Source organism: Megalobrama amblycephala, linkage group LG17 (genome assembly GCF_018812025.1).
Source record: "Megalobrama amblycephala isolate DHTTF-2021 linkage group LG17, ASM1881202v1, whole genome shotgun sequence".
NCBI classification, from domain to species: Eukaryota; Metazoa; Chordata; class Actinopteri; order Cypriniformes; family Xenocyprididae; genus Megalobrama; species Megalobrama amblycephala.
Genome location: NC_063060.1, coordinates 11,765,914 through 11,785,986, shown reverse-complemented (window position 1 = coordinate 11,785,986; position 20,073 = coordinate 11,765,914). Strand labels below are relative to the sequence as shown.

Sequence of the window (20,073 nt, the reverse complement as noted above, 5' to 3'; positions counted from 1 at the left end):
GTAACACAACCAGTTTTCTCACAATTTTCTCACACATACACAAAGAAAGTTGTAGAAAGACCTCACAAGGTGACTGTGTAAGATGATCTGTCTGCAGCAGGTACCGTGTGTGCTGTCTGTGCGCTTCGATTAACCGCATGCAGACCTGCGTGTGCGTCTCACTGAATTCAGACAGTAACAGGCTCTCTGTATGCCACAGAGGCTTTTTCACTTGTGTAAATCTCAGCCAGCTTTCCAATCTCATTTTCCCAGTTCTGAATTGACTGCATTTGATTCAAGCAATTTATGAATCAAAAGTATACACACATGATCTTACATAAATGCAACATATAAGACCATGCTTTAATCCAAGTCCTGATATTTATTTAGAAAATGCCATTCATAAGGGAAAATTGCTTATGTTTTTTATTTTAATTTAAGATAATATTGGAATATTTTCATATTTAATTAAATATTTCCAAATTCAGCGTCCACCACATCTGTGGCATGCTGTCGATTATCGCGGTCAAAAAGGAAACAAAAAGCTTATTGTATTTTTCTTAAACTAAAGCAATCAGTAAAAAAATACTTGTTGCTTGATTTTAAATTGTCCCCTTTTTTAAGAAACAGAATGTGCAAAAAAATGTTTTCTTTCTTTTTATTTTCAAATCATGGTTTGAGCTACATTTTCAAAATTGTTGTCAGATTTTAGTGTTGATACGAAAAATGCTATTCAAATGTAAGTCTCATGCTAACACGTAATGTTTAAATGTTATTGTTATACTTCCAGAATGATGTAATATATTAATCATATATTAAACATTTATTCATGACTTAAATGTCTATATGAGTTAAAATGTCTTAAAAGTAAACTTAAATGTCGATTGACAGCAAGCCACAGGTGTGGTTCATATAAACTCCCTAGACAGGAGTAAATATGATATGTTTACCAAGCATAATTTCAAGTCATTATTGTGTAAATATGTATTCTGGATTGTTACATATTTGAGGTGATACTTTGTTTGATTTAAATCATATTGTTCTTTGCTTTAGTAAGTGCAGTTAAGGTTGATATGGTATTGGTACGTGTTTAAATGTGGAAGCGTTGTTAATAAACATTTGTATATTCTCCAGTCTGGTAAAAAGGTCACCAGTGTGCCCAGTCCATTCGTCCAGTTTACTGTGGGACACAAATCCTTTGAGAGCAAGGTAAACACACGAGTGATTTCTCTTTATTTAGTTTAATTTTATTTCTTTATTTAATTTAATTTTATTTCTCTTTATTTAATTTGCCTTTATTTTCAGAAGTGCATATTGTGTTATTACATGTACAAATTTAAACATGAAAAATAGTTTGAAGCTCATTGAAATGGATTTGCATGAAAAGAGATAGATATATAAATAAATACACTGGCATTATATTTGATTGTCGAAGGTGATGCTGCAAGGTTGCTTAAGTCAGACTTCACTGTGACTTTGTAAGATGGTAAAATAATTCCAAGATCAGAGCCTTTGTGTTTTCACTTTTGTTAAATATTTAATGGTTAAATGTTTTACATTCCGTTCTCATTATAGACACGATTTAAAACCAACGAGCCAGTTTGGGAGGAGGCCTTCACATTCCTGATCCACAATCCAAAGTGTCAAGAACTTGAAGTCGAGGTAACACTCACACCTACACATGGGGTGTTGTGGCCTATTGGTCACACATTTGGGCTGGTAACCAAAAGTTTTAGAGTTTAACTCCAATAAATCAACTAATTTCATTAACATTAAACAGGAATTTTGCAACCAACTAGTCTAAACCTCCCCCTGCCCCCTAAGGAGAGTCTGTATATGTGATCCATTTGAAATAGACTACTTGATCTATGAACAGGCAGTTCCCATACTGAATGCTGCTAAAAATAGGTCAGATACATGCAATGTGCTTGACTTGCATTATGATCATTGTATATTAAACTTAAGCATTCACTTAAGCAACATTAACCATTATAGACATATGTATTAAAATCAACTCATTCAATAGGCAGCGCAGGACCAATAAATTCAAACCTAATAGCCTATTATAAACAAATATACTTTAAAGTTAGTCTACATAAGTCAGCATGGTATGGTATTGTTGTTCATTACCACGCTGTGTCCAGATTTGAATGTGCTTCTCATGTATGAAAAGTATCTGTACACATGACGGGCGGCAAAATCACAAGAAAAACTTAACGTGTACTGACAACTATTCATTATATAAGCATATACTCTGTTGATATAGCAACTGTTCAAGCGTCAAGTAAGTTTCATTCTTAATGTTTCTCCTTTAATCTGATATAAAATTTCGTACCTCAGTGTCCCTCACTGACATTGACATTATAACATGCCTATAAGCAAGCTTAATTGTTAAATGCTAGTTTGACATGAGTTTTGTGTAGGCTGTCAAAACACCTTGCTCATCTTCTGAGTGGACATTTCTCTGAACCTGCCGCGAGCGCCACAGAGAAAACTCGAAGTTGCAGTGCTTAACACACATTTCTCTCACAATCTGATGTTTTGTGTGTGTGCAGGTAAAGGATGACAAACACGAGTGTTCCCTAGGGACGGTTTCTCTTCCTCTGTCTAAGCTGCTGCAGGAGGATCAGATGACTATCAATCAGCGATTTCCTCTCAAGAACTCAGGACCTGGTGCTACACTCAAGATGAAGATGGCACTTAGGGTAAAACACACATCTCACACACAATAAAATAAAATAACTTAAGTTGAAGCACTAACTGAAATAAAAATAACAAAAATAAAGATAATATATATAAAAATGAAATATTCATTATTAAAATAAAAATCTTTTAAGCTAAATGTCTAAATTACTCTTGGTATTGATGGTTTCAAGTAAATTGTACTAAAAATGTAAAACCTATCAGGTTTTGTAAATCTCAATTTTAAAGGTCTTACATATTTTACATGTAAATGGCTCAAAAATGTTCTGTAGATTCCTCAACTATGAAAACAAATTGAAACTAAAATTAAGATAAAACGAAATAGGAATATGTCCTTTAAATACTATAAAAAACTAAACTGGAAGTCAAGTCAAGTCACCTTTGTTTATATAGCGCTTTTTACAATGCAGATTGTGTCAAAGCAGCTTTACATTGATAACTGGTATATAATTTTGGCTGCACAGCAGCTCTTAAAGAATAGTGTCAGTGCAGGCAGATCAAAAGCACTGTTGAATAAATGTCAGGAATACTGTTGAATATCGAATGTCAAGTCAAATGTCAAGTGTCCCCAACTAAGCAAGCCAAAGGCGACAGCGGCAAGGAACCCAAACTCCAACAGGTGACATCAGGTGGCAAACAAGTGGCAAATAGTTGTTAAAATGGAGAAAAAAACCTTGGGAGAAACCAGGCTTAGTCGGGGGGCCAGTTCTCCTCTGGCGAACAGTGCTTTGTTACGATTCAGGTTGCTATCATAAGTCAGATAGGATCGCAACATTCAAAGTGTTTATTCCAGTTCCATCCGGTTGAGGAAGTGACCACAGCATTGTTGAAACCAATTAGGACTCTAGCCTACTAAAATTTTTACTTCATTTTTTGAGCACTTTTAACAATATATATTGTCTCAAAGCAGCTTCAACAAAAAATAGTGCCTTAAAGAGGACATATTATACTTAGGCTATATATTTCTCCATATCAGTAAGCAGCGTTTCTGAAACACATCTATTGTAGTCTTCCGTTTTCTTCTGGGAACATACATGTCACAATATTCCTCATTTAAATAATTTCAGCCCAAGGCATATGTAAAAAAAGGGGGGTTGAGACCTGCTTGAGTTGCATTAGTAGTGTATTGAAACTCTTGTTTATGGTAAGGGGCGTGACATTTCCGAAACATGCTCGAAGCGGTTGACCAATCACAGCACACTTTTAAAGCTGGACTTTTCGGAAGGAGGGGCTTCATAGAGACTGGAACTAAACAGAGCGTTTCTGACAGACTGGGAAGATAGGTGCTGCAACAATGTAAAATATGTGAAACATAATGTTTTTTTTGTTTTTTTTAACATTCAATCATGAAATCCTATTCTAGTAGACCCAAGACTTTGTAGATCTAGTATTCTAGTAGATTTTGAAACACAAAGTCTTGATCAAGACCAAGGGAGCAAGCTAAACATGACTGTCAAAGAAATAAACAAATGAACCTTGGCCTGTACTGTGTGTCCATGTAGACTTGACGTGCTGAAAACACTGTAAAAGAAAAACGTCAGGAACCAAGGCATGTCTGTATGTGTTCATTTCAGATTCTCTCTGTGGAAAAGTTGGCTGTGTCGGATCAGCCGTCCTCAGTTCAGATCCGTCGCCCCAGCTCCAGCGTGACCCCCAGCCCCTCCCCTCAGCGGCCCAGTGTTTCAGAGCCCACCCCGGCATCCAAAGCCCAGCAGCCCACCCCTACACCCAGGACCCAACCAACCCCAACACCCTCTCCACGAGTGGAACCCCTAATGGACAACAGGCCATCGGAGGACTCGTCTAGCCGTCTGGCTAAATCGGGGCGGAGCACGTCTAACCTAGCCATTTCTGGCTCTCTGCTAAACCTGAACAACAAAGAGCCGACACCCAGCATAGCATCTGACATCTCCAATCCCAGCACCGCCCAGGAGCTCCAGAGGACAATACAACAATTACAGAAGTATGTTTTAACATTTTTAACATATTTTGAGTAGGGATGCACAGATTTATCAGCCAATAATTATTTTCACTATTGACCGATTATTTAAAAACAGCTGATGAACAGGGACGATTATATTCTGACAATCAAAAGAGGGTAGAAAAACATGTCAGACTGCCACTCGTGCTTTGTGTGTGGAAAAAAAAAAATCTTCTGTTAAAGGTGCAATATGTACGAATTTTGCAGTAAAATATCCAAAAACCACTAGGCCAGTGTTATATATTTTGTTCACTTGAGTACTTACAATATCCGAAATGTTTCCAACTATTTGTAAATTGTGAGAAAATTGCAATTTTAACCAAGGCTCTGGGACGTGTGAGGAGTCGCCTGTCAGTTGCGTCATACCCGTGTTACACTCGGTTTCCGGTTTTATTTTGTAGAAACCTTGGAAACACCAAAGACGCTTTAATATATTACATGTTTCAATAGACAAGGGAACAACTGTTTTGATATATTTATAGACAGAAAACTAATTGTTGTTATATAGCTCAACATGTTTAGTCTTATTGTTCAAGTCTAATTTTCTTTTTTTTTTCTTTTTTTTGCGAGTACCATGCTTTACCATGCCTCAGAGAAAAAACACTATTTTGTCAAGTAGCTTACATAGCATAATCAGATGCAGCTTTATTTTTAGTAACAGTAATACAGAATTTTCTCTATGATACAGTATGTTTTAAAATTAATTGCTTGCCATTTATCAACACAAGCCATCCAACATTTAATATGATATTCTAAAATCGATCTAGCTTACTGCAGTGTGCAACAGTCTCTCGCAGCAGCCGCCGAGCGAACGCACAGAGTAACGTTATAATATAATTTTCAACACACTCAAATGTATCTAATAAGACCACATTCTGGTCTCAAACTTGGCGTCATCAAGCTACGCCTTTGTTTTGAATAGGCCTCTAGCGACCTCTAGCGGACATAAAATATTACATATTGCACCTTTAAATTTAGGGCATTCAAAGTTAACATGATGATAATATATTATTAACATTGTAAAAAATTGTGACTTTAAAGCAGGCTCTATTTGATCCTATGAATCACATTATTTGCAGTGCACCTCCCATCCAATAATCACAAAGAGCTTTGTGCTTTGATATTTCTGATAAGAAAAAAGTCTCATCTTTCATAGTCTGTCTGTTTTATCACAAAACGCAAACAATAAATGGCATTTTGACGCTCTTAAATGTGACTTGACAGATTGCTGTAGTAAGTCTTTTCTTCCACATTAATACAATTAATATATAATATAATATAATATAATATAATATAATATAATATAATATAATATAATATCATGAAAAAATGCCTTTTAAACATGTCCATTAACCTCAAAAGGTATGTTGAAAGATACAGTACAATTTACTGAAATGAATCATGTCTCATGTAAATGCTCAATCAGTGCTTCAGCCATGGAAAGTCATCAGTAAAACAGCTTGTGAACAATGTCACATAACGTTGCATTTACCTAAGGGAAGTTATCCAGTGTTCACAGTTATTCAGACCGCAATAAAAAACTAGAGAGGAGCTGTTAATTATATATGTATGTTTGAATAAATTTGTCATAAAGACAAGTGTTTATGTGCAACTGAGTTGTATACAAATATTAATTATTGTAATTATTATATCTGAAAATAAATAGCAGTTGAATATAATAATTTGGCTTTGTTGTTAATTGTAACAACTAATATTACAGTAGGGTTTCTTGTATAGTTTCCAGCATTAGTTGAGAGAGATTTTTTTCCTTAAGAAAATCAAACTATTGTATCGGCAGATATCATTCTGTATAATTGCCATCAATTATTATCAGTATCGACCGAGAAATTTAGTATCGGTGCATCTCTAATTTTGACCTTTCTGTCTGGGTTCAGTGGAGGATATGCATTCATGCATTCATGTTTTCATGAGATGGCAACTCCACAACTACAGTTTAATCAGTCTATGTGTTTACAGTGGCGCCTCACCTGGTTTCGCTCCATTGGGGGAAATTCAGTTAACCATCAGGCATAGTGCCCAAAGAAACAAACTAATTGTCGTGGTGCACAGCTGCAGGTAAGTTACATTTGACTTTTGATGCATCTGAATTGTCAGTGCTTCTGAAAGACATTTTAATATGAAAGTATTCATATTTCTGTGTTTGTGTGTGTGTGTGTTTGTAGAAATCTGATCTCTTCTACTGAAAGCGGTTCTGATCCATACGTCCGTTTGTATTTGCTGCCTGATAAACGCCGCTCTGGACGCAGAAAAACGAACACGATAAAGAAAACGGTGAACCCGATCTACGATCAAACGTCAGTTCTTTCTCCCCCCAGCTTTTTCCTTTTCCATTCTGCTCTCGCATTTCTATAAATCAGTTCTAATTTTGTATCAAATAAAACAGTTTCTGCTGTTTTTAAAGTGTCTGTTTGTGCATACACGTGTGTTTGTGTAGGTTTGAATTCAGCGTGTCACTTGTGGAGTTGCACAGAAGAACTCTAGATGTGGCCGTGAAGAATGGAGGAGGAATCCTGTCAAAACACAGAGGGCTGCTGGGAAAGGTGACATCAATCCCATTAATAACATCAAAAACAGTCCTCACACCATTTATGCCATAAATACTAGGGGTGTGACGAGATTTCTCGTCGAGGTGAAAAGCTGTCTCGTGATATTGCCATGACGGAGCGTGAGTGTGAAATTAGCATAAAATATGCTAACTTACATGACATTATGGTGCCCACCGGGGTACCTCCTCCACTGTCGTTTTGCTTTTTTTTATAGAAATAAAAAACATTTAATACAGTTGGATAACGGTCAGGGTTGGGCAAAAATACATCAAAATGTATTTTAAAATAAAATACCAAATACCTTCATTTTAAACTACTGTATTTTTGTATTTTAAAAATACTAAAAAATACTTTTTCAAGGGAGCATGAAATTTCTTCACAAAGCTTCCATCAACTGGCCTTTCAAGAGGGTTTGCACTGGCAAAGCTGTTAGTAAATCTGGCCCTAAGTCTTTTTGTTTGAATCTTGTTTTCTTGATTTATCGCGAGTACCATGTTTTACCATGACTAATATCGATCTAGCTTACTGCAGTGTGCAACAAGTGTTTCATAGCAGCCGCCGAGTGAACGCACAGAGTAGCACTATACCAACTTTCAACACACAAATGTATCTAATATGATAAACAGCACTGCTTGACTGTGGCATAATTAAAGATCCGCTGCTGCTCGTCTCTCATTAGCAATCGCTCCAGCGGCCTCGTCACTGCTCTCACAGCACTCGGCCATGCTCTGCTTGCAGTAACGTTAATAATCTCATCCATGAACATGATTTCTGTGTGCTGTCCCGATTCTTTTCCACCGGCTGTAGACGTGAAGACAACACCTCCCATTAATTCAGTGAAATCAAGGTGTCAACTCCTTTGTTTTGAATGAGCGATCTCTAGCGGCGGAAATTTAGATAAAATATTTACATATCCCTGTGATCTCGCAGATGAAGGTTAGTTTTAAAGTAACCAACAGTTTAATGTTTGCGAATGACTCATAATTGTATCCTAATTTATTTACTTGGTGTTTGGTAAAGAAAGGCCTACTTTGCATCAGCAACACTGACTCAAACAAGTCATTTATAACGATAGCACCTGTATTCATAGCAACTACTTTCTAACTAATTAATCATTTGATTGTTAACCATAAATATAGGGGGGGCTACTGCTCGGTATAATAGTTTTCAAGAACATTATGTAAATTGGTAAACTATTTAGCCTAGGCTACCAAAACAAACACCAAAGCTTAACATGAACTGTTAAAAATTATAGCAATTCATGCTAAAAATTGATGGAAAGCTGGCAGTCTGCACATTTCTTGACCATCTTCTTCCATATGGATCAATTTTCTGTTCTGATCTCAACAAGTCTCTGCAAACTATTGAGTAGGCACCAATCAGAGGCCGCAATTTTATGATGTCATCAGTATTTTACAGTATTTTAAAAATACAAAAATACAAAACACTAAAGTATTTTGATACAAAATACGAAGCCATTTTCATCAACCCTATCAAATACAAATTACAAAATACTATTTTGTATTTGAAATACATGTATTATAAATACTGCCCATCCCTGATAACGGTCGTTTCAGTCGTAAACTATTGTAAATGTCTGAGAGTAAGGTGAGATGACTGACAAGACCATGGCGGAGGATTCATTGCGCAACAGAGCCTAAGCGTCTGATAAATATCTTATCTTGTAGAATGCGTGCTCAGCACCTCCGCTCCCTATACACAGAGTATGTGTGATTGCGAATTTGAAAGCAAAAGTAAAATGCGAGCTCCCTGATGTGCGCAAATTAGGCTACATACAATAGCCTGTCTCCTAATATCAAACCTTAGGCTGGGCTGTGTAGTCTTAGCTCTGGTCTCTTTTGGTCTCTGTTTGCACTTTGAATATTGAGAGAGAAAAATACTTTGATTATGGTTGCACGTATTGTTTGCACTTAAGACTAAGAAAAAAACTGTTATTTATTTTTGTTATTTATACTGTTTTTATTTCTTTATTTCTTTTTTTTTTTTTTTTTCTTTCCTATTTCTAATTTGTGGAAAGGATATCAATTAGGAGGTCACACACAGCCTCAATCAGACGTTCTGAAAGTGTCTCGTCACACCCCTAATAAATAACCTCCCAAACAGTGTTCATAACATTCAGCTTGCATTCACAAAACACTTAATAATTTAAAACAATGTATATTATTGAATATTCTTTTCTAGTTTGTTGTTGTGCCTCAAGAACAAATTACTCTTGTATAACATTTGTATTGTGTGTGTGTGTTTCTCAGGTGTTAGTTGACTTGACTTCTGAGGATATATCAAAGAGCTCAACGCAATGGTAAAATGTTTTATATAATTTGCAAAGATTACGCACTTAATGAATATGATGATATTGATTATTGTATTGAAGTAATATGAATATTGGATATTCACTGCATATAAGTGCACTTTACAAAAGTTATTTACAATTTAACCCTCTGATGCACAGTGTGCCATATTTAAATATCTCTGAAAATGCATCATTTTATGGATGAAATTATGATTATTATAATAATGATTATACTGTTGTTTTAAAGTAAAAAGAAACATTAAAACATAGTATTTTTATTTACTTTTTGTTTTAATATTTCATGCTTCAGAAGGTCAAATACTACTATATTTGTTCACATTCAAATGAGAATGAGATGTAAAAATCTTCTTAATTTTGTATAAAAAGGCTACATTTTCTCTATGCAAAAAAAAAAAGTGTATATATATATTTTATTATTTGGATTTTTTTAAAGTATGACCCATGCCAGTTTTTGCGAAAATGCCACAGTAAGATAAATGGCATATCATTAATATTTAGCAAAAGTGCATGAACATGACGCCAGAAAATCTTATGTGAATATGTGTGTGTTTGTCAGGTATGAGCTTTCAGTGGACGGACTGAAGCGATCATCCCCTTAATCAAAGGAACCGACCTTTTTCCGCTGACACATTAAAAATACTACAAATCCCTGCAAGACTCCAAACCTCAGCCATATTTAAGTCATCTGTTTAAGCCTTTGGGCAAAATTTGTACTTGTTGGTTCTTCAATTTTAATCACTTTTAACAGATTGTAAAAGAAAAAACTCTATTGATGTCATGTGCACTGACTTAGCAAGAATGAATGAGAGAGTGAAAGAGAATGAGAGTGTTTAGAGATTTTTAAAGGGATACGGTTCAGCAGCATCTGTTGGATTGGTTAGTTGTTTACGCATTAAGACTTTTAAACCAAGAGTGGCAAACTCTGACAACACCCACCATTCACACATTAATGGTGGAGAGATTATATATGATCAGACTGTAAATAAATATACATGGAATATTAAAAAAGGAATTCTAGTATTTGGAAAAGTTTAATAAATATTAACCTAAGAGTTCTTGTTAAACAAGCACTGAACTCACGCTTGCTTTGAAAGTGTTATAATCTCTGTTAATGTCTACAGATGACAAATCTACCAAAGAAGTACTTTGCTCATTATAAAGTGTGTGAGTGTGTGGTTAAACCAAAAAATGCACCTAAATGTTTTGCACACCCAAGTGTTCATATATGTATGTGTTTATATGTTCTCTGGTTCAGCGTTCACCATCACAGCACTAGCTGTCAGTGCTTAAACATGCATGGGCAGCTAGAGTGTCACGTGATCTTGCATATCTAACGCTGTCATATCTCTAAATCTTGTTTGGCTTTTCTATAGTTCTCAGTCACATGTTCACTCCTTTTCCAAAAACACTTGTTCACCTCTCACCCACTTCACCCCAGCCGTGCTTCCTTCATCATCTGCATCTCAGAGTTATATAAAATGTCTGATCTTAAGTGAAGGTTGTGGTTTCATCTACTGCAGTGTCACTGAGCTGAGCTTATGTTATGCAGATGGTCAAACCTCAAACTGTTTTGACTTTATTTCTGTCAGCAAGAATGTGTTTTTATTATATAAATTATTGTGTATATTATGAAAGATTTTATTGTGCTTATTATTATGATTAATACTTATCACAAAAAGCAAACGTATGCAGTCAGAGCACTCTGTGCTGAGCTTGCCTTATTGATGTATATATATTTCCTGTGCCTTATGACCAACAATATACTTACCTTAGAGGATATTTGGCATCAGATATAGGATTGTAAAGTCTCTGTATTTGATGATGTCCACCGTTTTCTTTTAATAAACAATTTCTTCTGTACCGGTAAATAGTCTGTTGGGGGTGATGGTGGGGGTGGGGAGTATGTCATCTACAGTGTGTCACATTTTAAACACAAATGCAGTCAAGATGTCACCATGAACTTTTGGAAAATTACATTTTAAAGAGTTCATTTTATAAATATTTTAAAGGGTTAGTTCACCCAAAAATGAAAATAATGTCATTTATTACTTACTCACTCACATATCGTACACCCGTAAGACCTTCGTTAATCTTCGGAACACAAATTAAGATATTTTTGTTGAAATCCGATGACTCCGTGAGGCCTACATAGGGAGCAATGACACTTCCTCTCTCAAGATCCATAAAGGTACTAAAAGCATATCTAATTCAGTTCATGTGAGTACAGTGGTTCAATATTAATATTATAAAGCTACGAGAATATTTTTGGTGCGCCAAAAAAAAAAAAACTTATATAGTGATGGCCGATTTCAAAACAATGCTTCAGAAAGCATCGGAGCATAGTGAATCAGTGTGTCGAATCTGCTGTTCGGAGCGCCAAAGTCACGTGATTTCAGCAGCTTGGCGGGTTTGACCCGCGCGATCCGATTCATGATTCGATACACTGATTCATAATGCTCCGATGCTTTCTGAAGCAGTGTTTTGAAATCGGCCATCACTATGAGTTGTTATTTTGTTTTTTTGCCGCACCAAAAATATTCTCGTGGCTTTATAATATTAATATTGAACCACTGTACTCACATGAACTGATGTAGGCCTATGTGTTTTTAGTACCTTTATGGATCTTGAGCGAGGAAGTGTCCATTGCTCTCTATGTAGGCCTCACGGAGCCATCGGATTTCAACTAAAATATCTTAATTTGTGTTTCAAATATTAACAAAGGTCTTACGGGTGTGGAACGGCATGAGGGTGAGTAATAAATGACAGAATTTTCATTTTTGAAACTAACCCTTTAAATTCGCCATTTTCATTTTACTTCGTTTTAGTGATTTTGTTTTGTGTTTTTATCATTTTTATTAGTTTTTTAGTTTTAGTATATTTTAAGAGGTTTTTATTATTTTTTATTTCAGTTCTGGTTGTTTTAGTATGAAAATGGGCAACTATCTGCAATAATGCAGAGGTAAAATGTTTTAAATATTTAATTTTATATTTTATTTCACATATGGTGTCAACTTTAGATAAAGATATATAACCTTTGTGTGTATTTGTTTTTGTTTTCCTGGTAAGCCCTAAGTTATTACAACAAAGATAGTAATACCAGTCATTTTTGATCTTGTGGTGATCTTTTTTGCTTCCCATGAGGAAAGCAGCTTATAAATCATAATAAGTTTTAAAAAATGTACAAATGCAAAAAGTTTCCTGTGAGGGTTGTGTTTAGGGGTAGTGTTAGGTTTAGTGGATAAAATATACAGCTTGTACAGTATAAAAATCATGACTGTGAAACGTCTTCATAAAACATGGAAACCCAACGTGTGTGCAAATTTATTCAAATATAATTATGCGAATTATACAACCATTTATCAGTGAAAACACAATATATATATTTAAAAAGCTGTTTTTACTTTAACATATATGTTATCGAAAACTCACCACTAGTGTGTTTGTGTCGTGCGCGTGTGTCCGTGACGTCAGTGGCGGGTTGCTGTTCAGTGCTGATTCTAGCGGCGCGCGGACTGCGGTGAGCACTGACAGCTTTTGCGTACGATTGACGTCTCTTCCTCTCTTTTTTCGCTCTCTCCCATTTCTCCCTCTATCTTCATACCGTCTCCTTCCATTCCCCATCACACCAGACCTCGCGGAAACAAGGAAATACACTGCTGGAATGGATTAATAACGCGCAGGTGACATGGACGCATGATCGGAAGGATGGATTCGTTTCACCTGTTTCTCGCCATCCTTGCGTTTCGGGCCAGTCTCGTCTCCGCGGCAGATCGAAAATTCGGTAAGTGTTTTGTAGTGTGTGTGTGTGTGTGTGTGTGTGTGTGTGTGTGCGCGCGCGCTCGTGTTTCCGTAGGGAAAGGGCGAGATGAAGCGCGCGCCATGTAGATAATATATTCCTATATTAGCGCGCTGATAAGAGCTCATTGTCTGTCTTCTGAGTCGTTTCCGATGGTTACGGATGGCTATACGTTTTCTCAGCAGAATAAGAGTTTTATCTGGCGGGTGGATGCGCGGATGCTTGGAATCTTCCAATATTGAGCCAATAAAGGGGAAGGGAATATCATAAATAAGCTTCATTACGCAAAAATACAAAACAGGTTGATCCAAAAAGTAGCTCTAGCCTCTAAAATAGCTTAATTCTCCACATGAAATGATTTCAAGTGCCTTCATGTGAAGCTGTAGGACTTTCTACACTGGTCTTTCGCTCATTACATAACTGGGGTCTGGAGCTGGAGAGACGATAATAGACACACGGCCTGTGTATTTCAGTTTTCTTGGCGAATGCATAGAAGAATTTATATTATTTAATCGTCTGATTAGTCTGAACATCAGAGAATGGTTTGTGTGTTTAGCACTAGGGCCTCTGTCTGCAGTCAGTGCAGCAGCAGCAGCACAGGAAATGAAGCATCACAGATTACAGCTCGCCCCTGCTCACAGCATGAGCCACAATAATAGAGTTTATACGGGGTCTGTGTGTGATTCATAAACCTAGCCCAGAAAAAGGTCATCCTGTCAGTCATTAGCAACTGTAACCATGGCAACAGGTTGCAGGATGTTAATTTCATATTGACTTGATTGCTCTAGACCGCATGAATGGCTCATACACAACCATACACATGTACACACTTCGCATTATAAACTGATATAACATATAGGCTATATATATATATAGTCAAAAGGTCAGGGCTCAAACAGGAAAACAGGAGTTCAAATGAGTTCCTTTTCAAAACTGAAGTATCCTAATTTGCAGAACTGTATGTTTATATGTCTGATATGAGATGACTACAAATTAAAAAAAAAAAAAAAAAAAGGAAGTTACAGTTTATAAAGAATGCAGTTTCAGTGTTAACCATCCATTCATCAATTTTACAGTTAACTATGGAAACACAGAAATCTTGCCTCTGTGGTTCATAATTTGAGTAGATAAGGGTCTTTGGGTTCATTTGAGAGGATGTCAGTGAGGAGACAGTCTGTCCACCATCATTCTGGTGATCTGTGACTGCAGAGTCACACCGCCTCCCCCAAAACTGAGCATGCAAACTGCTCTCCATAGTAACAGAGAGGTTTTAATAGAAATATAACAAGGCAAGCATGTATTATATATTAAATATTATATATTATTATAGTCAAGTAAATATCAAGTAAACAGTATGTTTAATTCTAAATGATTATGATGATGACCTACAAAGGGTGATTGTTGTTACTCTTTGAAACACGACCCAATCATTATTTAACTCTATATTTAATTCAGAAGGTCCTATCATGCTATATCTGACCACTACTTTACGAACAAAATTCTACAGTGACTGTAATTTCTTGAACACAAAACATATGAACGTCTAAACAGCAAAATCAGGACTTTTATTTTGAAATAGTGAATCACGAACAGAAATGTGCACGTCTGAACCCTTGATGTATTCGCATTTACAGCGAGAATTTACTAATGTCTACTCTCAAAGTATGTCATTCTTAGGCTTAATTGTCTTTGTAAAGGGGTACGATTAAATTAACTAGAAAGATAACATTATACACTCTGTATTTGAAAAGGGTCCATTGTAATCAATTAGTTTTTTTGAGTACTCAAATTTTATTGTATAATCTGGACAATCTTTTAGCTGAAATAGTGATAGATGACGTGAAGAAGAATTAGATAAGAGCAGATGAAGCAATTCACGGCTTGTTAATCAGACATGAGTAAATGAGGACAGATACTGCTAAACCCCACACACAGATTTTCTGAGGCTGAGAATTTGCTATTTTCTGCTGAGACACTTGGTGTGTGGGGGTTTGTGCGAGCAGAATTTACTATGAATGATGTGTGTGAATGTCAAACACATTGCAATGAGTCCCATAACAGCTACACACTTTTGTGATGTTTTTGGTTGTTGTTAGTCAGTTTTTGGTCCTTACGCAGGTGAGATGAGACTGAGCGGAGATGCCACCTGTCCCAGCAGGTTTGATTAAGAAAATAGCGACAACAATTCCCAGCTGTTATGATGAGGATATCAAGCACTGGAGCAATTAAAAACTGCTGTAAAAAGGATGTTAGCCATTCTTTTGCCAGATTTACCCACTAAATTAGCCACACCCCTATTCTAAAACCTGAATTAGACCATTATTCTTAGACCATACAAAGATACCATTGTATTGCTGAGACCGAGCAACTTAGAGGAAAGTTTTATTGATCAGATGTGCTCTTTTATAGCTCAGGAGGGTTAGTGTAGTTCTTCACAGATTAAAGTTTGTCTCGAATGTTTCTGCTAAAATTTTTGAAATACAGTAAAAGGAGAAATCTATGAAATTAATGTGGGCAGCATAGTTCAGATAGATAGTCAGATAGAATTTGATGAAATATGTTTGAGTTCTCCTTCTTTTCAGTTCAGATTTTGGTATCTGGGCCAAATTGGAGCAGTTTGAGACATGGTTGATATCTCTAAAAAAATGTGGAGGAGTGATATTTCAGGACACCTATTTCAGTGATATCTGTCAGATATTTTCTGAGTGTCATTCCCTGTGGCAAGCAGGGCGAGTGGCGTGAGTGTTAATGAACGTCACCTGCATGGCACACCTGATGTGAGTCCCACGGAGGAGCTCTGGAATTATAAAAGGAGGAGTGACAACAGTGAAGGACAAGAGAGGACCAGGCCTGGGACATTTACTGAGGGACTATTTATACTTTATATGACTTTACTTTCGTTTTGTAGTGTTTATTTATTTCGACATTAAAGCATATGTTGAATGTTTGCTGGTTCCCACCTCCTTCTTTTATCCTTCCGGAGCTCCTCCGTGGGACTCGAGACCGGTGTGGCACACAGGTGATGCTCATTATCACTCGCACCACCAGCCTCGCTCCGTTCTCACGGCACTTGGCCTCGCCCTGCTTGCCACAGGGAATGACACAGAAAATTTGAAGGCCCATTCACATCTATAAAGATAACTAAGCATATCTATATTATCGTCCAAACCAACACTAGGTTTAAATGCTCAAGTTCTTTAAAATCAGGCAGATTCTGATCGGCTGTGTTTTTTTTTTTTCAATGTTATTCCAACAATATCGTTTCTATCATTATAGCTGTGGTCTGAATTTTGCTGTTATCTTAGAATTAGAATGAATGTTAAAACTGATTGTTATCATTGTAATTATCATTCTAGGTGTGAAATGGCCTTTATTTCTAATTCTTAAAATTCTCTTTCTCTCTTTCAGGCTGCTTGTTTGAGGAGGGTCTGTGTCTGAACTATGAAGTCTGTCTTAACGGTGAGTCAGTCACACACACGGGACCTGCAGTCTCTGTAGATCTCATGCCGTTTGATCAAGCACTCACTTTATTTCATCTGAATTCGGCAGCTGTGTGTTTGTGTGTCTATCATCATCATGAATACAATGCTCACATGAACACAACTCTTTGGGTATGACACAACAAATACAGACTCTCATCCTAACAAACACACATGCTGTTTTTAATATACTTTTTGTGTTGCTTAGCAACTATTCCGAATTGTCCTCCACATGGGTTGAAAGTTAATAGGTTTTTTTGGCAGGATATATTCCCACACTACATTGCCGTCAATGAGAGAGTAATATGAATTAAAATTATACACAGTCACATGTTCAGGCAGTATCAGCCAATCAGACTTAACCTACTTTCTTACTCATGTAGGGTGTGAGTGTGTTATTTATATATATATATATATATATATATATATATATATATATATATATATATATATATATATATATATATATATAATTTCATTCAGTTCTACTGTGTGAACAGAACAGCATAGAATGTGTGACCTGTTCTCTTAATCTCCTTATTTTTCAGTTACAAAACCCCCCAGAAATATTCTGGATTTGTCTTTATTTCTCTCTTAATTTAGCAAGTTTCAACAAATAGATTTCAAATGCAGGGACGACCAAATTTCCGTTGGAATATACTAACATTTTGAACAGCTAAGGTGCTGTTGTTAGGCACAACGCATATTTTAGCTTTTTAAAAATCACTGTAAACCACAGCCTCACAGGGCTTATTGCTTTTATAAAAAGGTTACTACATATATCTGGTAGGATTTTATAAAATAACACACAGGAAAAAAATTTTAATAATTTATTGATAACAAATAATAATTCTTCCACCAAGCAATGTTGTTCTTCAGCAATGTTTAGCTGAATGGTTGCCTACACACAGACGCAGTGGCTCAGTAATATTAATGTATTAAGTTCGCAGTTGTGTGTTTATAGAGTATTTTTCAATGGCTTTAATGTGACTCAGCCAATCATAATCAAGGACCAGATCTATCTGTTTTAAGTAATTTTAAACCACAATAATGGTATTTAATTATTTGTCTTGAAATCCAATGAAAACTTAAATTATCATTAACATATAAAAATAAACTAAATAAATATGTATTAAATAAATATGTAGTAATTCCTATTTCTTATCTTATTTGATTACTTCCTCTTTTTATATGGAACTTGATGGACACAAAACAAAATATAAGATTATTCATAACAAATTATTTAGTCTGGCATCACTGCAAAAAAAAATTCACAATATGTAATCCCTGAGTTAAAACAAAAGACTATAATCTAATATTTTAAAATGGATAGTTTAGACTAAATTTTTTAAATAAATATTATGGTTAATTATTTAGGTAACACTTTAAGGTCCAATTCTCACTATTAACCAGGATATTGGCTGTTTATTAGTACTTATAAAGCACATATTAATGCCTTATTCTGCATGAACATATTCTACATCCCTTAATCCTACCCAATACATCAATTTTACAACTACCTTACTAACTATTAATAAGCAGTAATTAGGAGTTTACTGAGGCAAAGTCATAATTAAAAGTTAGTTAATAGTGAGAATTGGTCCCTAAACTAAAGGGTGACCATTATTGAATTGATATTTTATTTGAAGCCCACTTTTTAATAAAAAATGATTGCACCAAAAGTAGTAAGTAGTAGTAAATAATATACTTTTACCTCTACTCTCTTCCCTCTTTCTCACCCTAAGAATTAAACAGACTTTTTTGCTACTGTATTAATAAGAATTATTAATACAGACACTCATTACATATGCACAAAGGTTAGCCAATCATCATAACAGAGGTCATTTACATAAAGAAATGACCTCTTTTCTGTGCATGTGTAATGAGTGACAAATTGACTGCATAGAGAGATGCTTTTTTTCCTCCCTTGCGGGTTTAAAATAGAGATGTGAACATAATTTGCTGTGCGTACACACACATGGTGTGACCTTACTATCGGGCAGGTGTCGAGGATCCAGCTGGTCCTGTCTCAGTTGCCCCTGGCTACTGTCTCTAATAAGCTGAGACTCTTAATAGATCTAAAAATACACACACACCATGAAGTGTGCACATAATTGTCAGTCTGAAGAGGCTGTTGATTTGATTTTCTCTGTAGATGGCATGCTCGGCCGCTGCGAGGCTGCTCCATTAACAGAAGTCTACACATACGACGTCACGCCGGCAACGGTACAAAGATTCCGCATGCTGCTTCAGAGACTGGCTCACAGAGGTAGGTGCAATAATGTCACCATAGCAACTGCACACATCACTGTCGCCATGGTTATACGGCTGCTCCTAGAGCTCCTCAGTATTCGAGGATCAAATCAGAGGCTCTGTGTGTGTGACACTTAATGTAAGATGAGTGTGTGGCGTTTTACCCAGAGCTCATTTCACATGTCAGTATCTTCTGCTTTGATTCTGTACTGCAGGGCTGTCTTGGGAAGATGACGTCACTCAACAGGTTTTAGCAAACGAGTTCTCCAAACTACGCAAAGTTTCCCTTCCGTTACCAGAGCCCAGGTAAAAAAACACTAACATTTGCCAGTAAGTTTGTTCACTTATAGCCAAAGGAAAGAAAAACCACAAATAGGATCCTTTATTAAAGTCGGGATTTAAGTATTAGTTCAAATTAAAATTTCCTGATAATTTACTCACCCCCATGTCATTCAAGATGTCCTTCTTTCTTCAGTCGAAGAGAAATTAAGGTTTTTGATGAAAACATTCCAAGATTTTTCTCCATATAGTGGACTTCAGTGGACCCCAAATTACTGATGGTCATAATTACAGTTTCAGTGCAGTTTCAAAGTGTTCTACACGATCCCAGACGAGGAATAAGGGTCTTATCTAGAGAAACCATCGCTCATTTTCTAAAAAAAATTTTTTTTAAATATATACGTTTTAACCATAAATGCTCATCTTGAGCTGATTCTGGCAGTGTAGATGCTGCTAAGTGTTTTACTGCCCTCCACAGGTCAAAGTTTGAACTAATTGTTATACTTACACTAGCATATTGTATATGACAATTTAGTTCAAACTTTGACCTGTGGATGGCAGTAATACACTTAGCAGCATCTACACTGCTGGAATTCAAAAATAGAAGAAGAAGAGAGCTAGTTCAAGATGAGCATTTATGGTTAAAACGTATAAAATTAAAAAAAAATTTAGATAAGATCTTTATTCCTCGTCTGGTATCGTTT

At 36.0% G+C, this 20,073-nt stretch overlaps 2 protein-coding genes across 6 annotated transcripts in view; both read left to right on the top strand.

Moving 5' to 3' along the window:
* The window catches only part of esyt2a (extended synaptotagmin-like protein 2a), a 37,637-nt gene extending 26,207 nt beyond the window's left edge, over positions 1–11,430 (top strand). For all 3 annotated transcript variants that reach the window (XM_048164009.1, XM_048164011.1, XM_048164010.1), the window contains 9 exons: positions 1,114–1,188; positions 1,555–1,641; positions 2,535–2,684; positions 4,257–4,645; positions 6,641–6,739; positions 6,847–6,978; positions 7,119–7,224; positions 9,501–9,550; positions 10,119–11,430. In XM_048164009.1, the coding sequence (XP_048019966.1) occupies positions 1,114–1,188; positions 1,555–1,641; positions 2,535–2,684; positions 4,257–4,645; positions 6,641–6,739; positions 6,847–6,978; positions 7,119–7,224; positions 9,501–9,550; positions 10,119–10,161 (1,131 nt within the window). In that variant the 3' untranslated portion in view covers positions 10,162–11,430. The remainder of the gene's footprint in view (positions 1–1,113; positions 1,189–1,554; positions 1,642–2,534; positions 2,685–4,256; positions 4,646–6,640; positions 6,740–6,846; positions 6,979–7,118; positions 7,225–9,500; positions 9,551–10,118) is intronic.
* Positions 11,431–12,982: 1,552 nt separating this feature from the next.
* The window catches only part of slco5a1b (solute carrier organic anion transporter family member 5A1b), a 29,444-nt gene continuing 22,353 nt past the window's right edge, over positions 12,983–20,073 (top strand). Inside the window, exons 1-5 of one of the 3 annotated variants that reach the window (XM_048164007.1) lie at positions 13,063–13,079; positions 13,192–13,343; positions 16,767–16,817; positions 18,993–19,106; positions 19,306–19,396. In XM_048164007.1, coding sequence (XP_048019964.1) covers positions 13,256–13,343; positions 16,767–16,817; positions 18,993–19,106; positions 19,306–19,396 — 344 coding nt within the window. In that variant the 5' untranslated portion in view covers positions 13,063–13,079; positions 13,192–13,255. Of the gene's footprint in view, positions 13,344–16,766; positions 16,818–18,992; positions 19,107–19,305; positions 19,397–20,073 lie in introns of all 3 variants that reach the window. The other 2 variants (XM_048164008.1, XM_048164006.1) reach the window with 2 other exon arrangements.